Raw genomic sequence first — 6,647 nt, forward strand, 5'->3', positions numbered from 1 at the left:
TCTGCCTTCTCGAAGAGCTTAGACCTTCCAATTCTCCTGAGAATCGTTGTTTTATTTCTCCAGCTAAGCTAGAACACCACACTTTGTTGCTTCAGTTCCTCCATGCAGTCTTTGTTTGGTGAACACTCCAATGAGATGGACTTGTTCCAATAGGGATTACTCGTAGATGGGATTTCCTTACGCTCTATTTGTTTCGACGTAACATTTTCCATGTAAAATTTTAAAGTTTCCATGTAAAATTTTCCTTCTTGAATTATTTTCCAGCGTTTGTTTGTAATAGGGAAAATACTTTCCTTTTCAACTCTCACAGTTTATTATTAGAAAAAAAAAAAAAAACTCTCACAACTAGCTTCTTGACAACCCACTAACCCACATATCTACATCAACCATAACCCTCAATATAAAGCCGGAGAATTTTTTAAAAATCATCAATGAAGGTATGAAGAAGGAATCTCTGGCAAACAAAATAAGGAGGCACACCAAAAGATGTGAACTATTGTGAACTTCGGTAAACAAAAGATATGGAATTGATTGCGAGTTACCGCAGCATTTGCAACACAAAGAGCACACTCAACGGTGACCTTGCGCTTGGGCTTCGAGCTCCTTGAAGCTTGGGTGCTTGAGGTAGAATGGATCCGCTGCTCGTACGATCACCTGGTCGTACACAATTAAATGACAACACGTGTAATTAACTACTTTGTACTCATGGGTCTGGGAGTAAATGAAGATGCAAATACAAGAATGCCCCTGCACTACGGTCTACTACGACTCTTGTTTAGGGTAGGGGATGCCATGGGCTGAAGTGAACCCAACAGCATTATCTCATCTGCCCTTCTTGTGTGCTTTGTTTACTCTGTGTGTGTGTATGTGTGTGTGTGTGTGTGTGAGAGAGAGAGAGAGAGAGAGGAAATCATTTATATTTGTACCTTAGAATCTGTGGAAACGCAACCCTAAAACGATGCAGAAGATAATGGAAAAACAAGAACAAGCGATGCACACAGATTTACGAGGTTCAGCAAAATTGCCTACGTCTCCGGTGAGATGAGATCCTGCTTCACTATCAATGGAGAATAGGGTTACAGCGTTCGTCCCTCACACCTTTCAGTATTGCTTGCATTACAGAGAAAGAAACCATCGCTACAAATATATGGCGAAAACCCTAATCTGGAAAGTACACAGTTGCCCTCAAATAAAAAATTCGAGCGAGGGCTGTGCCCCCTACACCCCTGCTATGCAAGGAGCCTCCTACCCTCCTTGTAACCCCCACGGCCCATTAACTGGCTAGCGGAATCGTCATCCTACCTGTCGAGGCACTGCAATACTCTGTGGGTTAAACTGTGACGGAATACAAGACATCATACACCAACAGAATCTTCCGTGAAAATTTCCACTCTTTCCCAAATACCTTCATCTCCCCTCTTCCCTCTCCTCTATTTGTTTTACTTCGCCTCTGCAACGCCATCTCAAACCTCTCTCTCTCTCTCTCTCTCTCTCTCTCTCTCTCTCTCTCTCTCTCTCTCTCTCTCTCTCTCTCTCTCGTCTTTTCTTTCCAGATATCTCTTGTGCCAGTATTCCGAGAAGAATAAATATGCAGATTCCGGTGATCCAGATCTCATAAGCTATGACGAAACTGTCATTCCGCTTTCTTCTTCGTCAGCCCCAATTTATTTTTGCAGATTTTCCTGACTATGTTCAGCTCTGTATCCTGATCGCCTATAATGAGATCGAGACTCCCCAGTTTATGGTTGTTCATTCCGGATCAGATTTCGAGGTCAGATTTTACAGAAAATCTTCGTGGATGTCAACTTCCACTCGAGAAATTTAAGTTAATCATGAACTTACCTAATCGGTGCTGAAATGATTCTGAGAAGAAAACTAACAAAGTAGAGAAGATTATAAGAAGAAGAAGAAGCAGCCGCTCACAGAGAGACTCGATTTTGTCGGGGAAGAAAGTAATTCTTTTCTAGGATTGTTTTACGCCTATTTTAAGCGTAAAATTTTTCTGGCTATTTTCCGGTAAATATCAAGATTTTGGGAAAACTTTACTTGGATGAAAATTTGTCAAGTTATAAAACAAATAATGATATAATTTTACATGGAAAATTTTCCACATAAAAACAAACGGAACCTTAGTGTTTAGCCGAATCTTCTCATTTTTCCTGCGCAGCAAAGATAGCATCTAGCAAAAAGCTTCCTCGTTGATATGGATTCGGTATTTTCTGCCTCAATGATACTCAGTTCCCACTTGAGAGAGGATTGATATTGAGAAGCAGCCATTGATTCAGAATAGAGATGCAAGTTGGGCTTAAAAACATAGAAAGCAGAAGTTGGAAATGATGTGGTTTGTTTTGACGAAGAATGGGAAACTGTGAAGAAATGGAATATTTTGGGGCTGACGACATGCCACGATTGCGCATGAATGGAGAATGGCGATGATTTTGCAGTTCTTGGAGAATGGCGAAAGTGTGTGCAGGGATGGAAAAGAGAGCCCATGGTGGAGAAGGGGAGAGGGTTTTTGCTCCTTTCAAACCCTTTTATGTTGTAGTTAAAAAGGTAAAATCATCATTTTAATAACTCACTTAAAAGAGATTGACAGTAATGGATGTGACCATAATTTGAAATTATGCAAGAGGTGTCTCTCTAATAATGGTATTCTCTAGCGTAAGACGCTGTAAATTTCCCTATGAAATATTTGTTGAGGGTATGAGTTACACACTCTATGGGCATGTCAATGTCATTGTCCAGTAGTGAGTTAATTTTCAAATCACTCTGATTTCTTTATTTATTAATATAGTTTTTTTTTAATCTAAATCTATTTGAGGAAAAAAAACCTTTGCAGAAGTAAAAAAAGTTAAAAGGGCAAAAACTTCAAATAAAGCTGTTCTTTATAATTAAAATTGGCTACCATGGTATAACATACAAGAGAATTATCCATCCTTCCAACAATCAGGATCACCAATCATTTGTCAACAGAGTAAAACATGCTGTCTTAGGATTGAATCCTAATTTTGGGTTGACGGGGGTGTTTAAAAATATAATATATAATAAATTAGTAATTTTCTAACGGAGTTGATGAGTTATGGTGTGCACAAAGCCTATGCTCACTAAAAGGTCTTGGACATCGTTTGATAACGATTCTACTGTTTCTAGAATTAGAAACGTCTTTTCACATTTTCGAAAACAAAAACGGATTTTTTGATTTTTGATAAACATGTTTCTCAAAACGTTTTTTGTAAACATAATGCCCTAAAAATCCCAATTGTATCATCAGATGTCCAAAATGGAAAGAAGGTTTGGTTGCCTCTTTTAGGTTTAAATAGTTGAGAGTTTTATTGGGCACAATGATATTTTTTTCTCTTTTAAATTCGTTTCTAAAAACGACAAAACAACTCCAGTCGTTTCTAGAATTGTAAAAAAAACAAAAATTTTGATTTATTTTTCTAGATACGAATGAAACAGAATAACTTTATCAAACGCTTTTTAAGTTGTTTCTCCATTCTTGGGAACAATAAAACACAAAAATGGCAAAAACGAAATATTATCAAACGGTGCCTTAAATTCGAGCCTCCTAGCTATTATTTACTTCCCCAGTTACGTATAAAAAAAAAAAAAAAAATAATTCTTATTCTTTTTTTTTTGGTAAAATCTTTTTTATTCTTAGATACCCTACAATAGGGAAGAGATATGGGGTGAGAGGGGATCACATCATAACCCTCCCTTCCTTCACCGGGAACTTTGTCCTGTAAAAGAATGGCAAACCTCTTTGGCTATCAGAAATACATGAGGTGATGGAACTTACAGAGAAGTACACAAATTTGGCACGCGGTCTATCAAGAAAACTAATACAGGAAATTTTTCCTTGCTGGTAAATGCACGCAAAAACTACTAGTAGAAGAAAATTTTCCTGCTCGATTCTTTGCACCATTTAGGTTCTGTGGTTATCATCTAAAGGGAACAATTTTCATTTTTAAATAAAAAGGCAAAGAGAACTTTGAGTAATGAACTTTCCCTCGCATTCTCCATCTGATTTTCCAGCCATTTTTTTCAGATAACCACGAGGCAAAGTGATTTTCCATCAAATCCACAGTTCACAGATTCATTAGACCACCACCACCGGACAGCTTAGGATATTCTTGATTTTCTTACCTTTCTCACATGAACTTTCCTCCCAATCCAACTCAGGCATCCAACGGAACCTCTAGAAAAAGGAAATTCTAATTGAGATTTGAGACTCTAGAGCATCCCAAATATCCTCATTGAAACGAGGTTTTGGGGCCTTCAATCTATAGCCTAACCAATATAAATCATGGTCCAACCATAACCAAACCGAAAAAACAGCAAACCAAACGGTTCACTCGTGATCCACAATCACAAAGAAGAAGAAGAGAGCAAGTTTCCATCAGACAAAGAAGCATTAGATCTTTACAAACACTAGAGAGAAGTATTCCTATTAGCATTACATCTAACAGCTAAGCTAAATTTAAAGTGTACTTGCTTTTAAACGTGGTTCCTTTAGATCAACCTGCTTCCAATCTGATTCTTTTTTCTTTACAAAAATCCACAAACAGTATCAATTTCTATTCAACTCAAGTCACTAAAACAGGAGTATATTTCCATTAGCATCTCTATGTCTAATTCAGAAACGCAAGTGTCGTTTCCACCGTCTTCATCCACTCTTAACCAACTCCAAAGGACCTGCAATGTATGAAAATTTAAAGATGTGAAGACACAAAAACACAACAAAACGGCCAATCTCATGAACCCAGATCGTCCAATGAGTCCATTATTCAACTAAACAGTCAAAATTGATGGGCATGTATTTATACCATTAATGGAGTGCAGAGACAAGTTTACCTGCAAATGGGGTTCAAACATCTCCCTCTGAGGAAGAGAGAGAGAGAGAGAGAGAGAGAAGTAGAAAAGGTAACAGAAGCAATTAGTGAAGCCTTCCCTCATTAATAGACTCCACGATTGACCATATCCACGTAACGCTTATACGACTCTTGCCTCTGCAACCTGATCTCATTGTTGAACTTCTTAATGAAGGCTTCAACGCGCCGGTTCAACTCATCTTGACTCAGTGATTTCTCCCTCCTCAGTCCACCACCACCCCTTGAAGATGCCGATGACGCAGATGAAGCTGAAGACGAAGCGTCATTGAAGGTCTCCGACTTTCTCAAATCCTTTCGATTGGTCACCGCAAGTGACGATTCCGGCTCCGAGTCAGGATCAATCACACGAGGTGGAACGTCCCATGTCTCGCTCTTCTTCAGGTGCCGTGTCAATGGCTTCCCTCTCCCTTCGGTTATCATCTTCCAGGTAGTGTCAAACGTGTCGTTCTGCTTCTTAGGTTTAGCCACGCCCAGTGGCTTCACTGTCTTCTGTGGCGCCGCCGCCGATTTTCCGATTCTCCGACAGGTCTCCGACGATTTCCTACCTGCGAAACGAGAGAAAACTGAGAGATCCGGTTTGGATTTCTCATCTGAATCCGTCACGCAAGAGACATCAGACCAAGTCTCCGAGGATGATTCGACATATTTTCCAACCGAAACCAAAGCTTTCTCAACGGAATCCTGAGGAATCTCATCCGTCTCCGACCACATCTCCGTCAAGGTCTTGTGATGATCAGAAGCTAAAGTGGAAGAATCAGAAAATTGTTTTTGCTTCTGCGAACCATTCTCGTTCTCTGCAATGACAGTTTCCTCGCCGTTCTTCTCCGAGTTTTGCTTCTGCTGAAAGCTCGACGAAGCTGCAATGGTGATGATAATGAAATTAACGACGATGTAGAGATACGGAGGAGCTAACCAGCTGCGGAACGAGATCCAGAGGCGTGGAATAGTGGAGAGAACAGCATTGACAGAGTACGGAACCGCAAGCTTGAGTAGGAGAAAGGTTGAGATTATTCCGATGAAGAGGAATGCGAGCTTCACGGTCCAAACAGCCGTCTGAAACCTATTTCTGATTGAGCTTTGCAACGGATCGCCCATCTTGTCTCTTCGAAGTTGAAGAGTTTCAGCGATTCTCTTAAAAAATAAATGCTAACACTTCTCACAAAAAACGAGTTTAAGAACCTACTTCCAGCTTCAATAAAAGGGCTCTTCGCTCTTTGAGACAAAAAGCAGAGATATAATGGCAAACTGAGACAGAGCTCAGTACCTCAAAAATTTGAAACGGTAATCAAAAGCGCCATTTCCGGAACGAAAACCCTAGCATGTAAAAGAACCAAACAGTAAATGCCAGCAAAGAGGCAGTACTTTCAAAGAATGCTAAAGCTGAAAGAAGAAAGTGAGATTCAAAAAAAAAAAAAGGTGCCAGTTCTCAAAACATACAAAAATTTCTGAAACTTTCATCAAAACCTGACGCGGAGATTGAAATCACGCCGATTCGAGATTCCTGCAGGCATTTCAAAAGAGACCACACGAGAAAGAGAGAGATTGAGAGGTTTAAAAAAACCTTAGAACGAAGCGATTACTATTGGCTTGTTGGCTATGCTTGCAAAGATCACTTTCAGGTACAGAAAAGCCTGAAAAACAGAGAATCAGAGATTTCCTGATCCACTGAAAAGAGAAAAAGGTCATTTGCAAAGAGACGCCATTGTCGGAGCTCTTGAAGCTCTGTTGGTCACAGAACCGGCACAACAACGACGA

General features: G+C 39.7%; 1 protein-coding gene across 4 annotated transcripts; it reads right to left on the minus strand.

The window, feature by feature from the left end:
- Positions 1 to 4,375: 4,375 nt before the first annotated feature.
- Positions 4,376 to 6,647, minus strand: LOC122087978. 4 transcript variants are annotated; one of them, XR_006142931.1, is made up of 3 exons: positions 6,454 to 6,647; positions 4,855 to 6,206; positions 4,376 to 4,695 (listed from the first exon to the last, which is right to left on the minus strand). XR_006142931.1 is itself a non-coding variant. In XM_042657121.1 (2 exons), the coding sequence occupies exon 2, from the start codon at positions 5,985 to 5,987 to the stop codon at positions 4,956 to 4,958; it is 1,032 nt and encodes a 343-aa protein (XP_042513055.1). In that variant the 5' UTR covers positions 5,988 to 6,206; positions 6,330 to 6,647; the 3' UTR covers positions 4,758 to 4,955. The 4 variants fall into 4 exon arrangements, 1 of the variants encoding a protein (XP_042513055.1); XR_006142930.1 differs by having other exon boundaries at positions 6,357 to 6,647; XR_006142929.1 differs by having other exon boundaries at positions 6,330 to 6,647.

The sequence above is a fragment of the Macadamia integrifolia genome, chromosome 9 (assembly GCF_013358625.1).
Source record: "Macadamia integrifolia cultivar HAES 741 chromosome 9, SCU_Mint_v3, whole genome shotgun sequence".
Lineage (NCBI taxonomy): Eukaryota > Viridiplantae > Streptophyta > Magnoliopsida > Proteales > Proteaceae > Macadamia > Macadamia integrifolia.

What these genes read in the sequence shown, in the direction of transcription:
- LOC122087978 (XM_042657121.1), bottom strand. Translation starts at nt 5,987, where the DNA reads ATGGGCGATCCGTTGCAAAGCTCAATCAGAAATAGGTTTCAGACGGCT.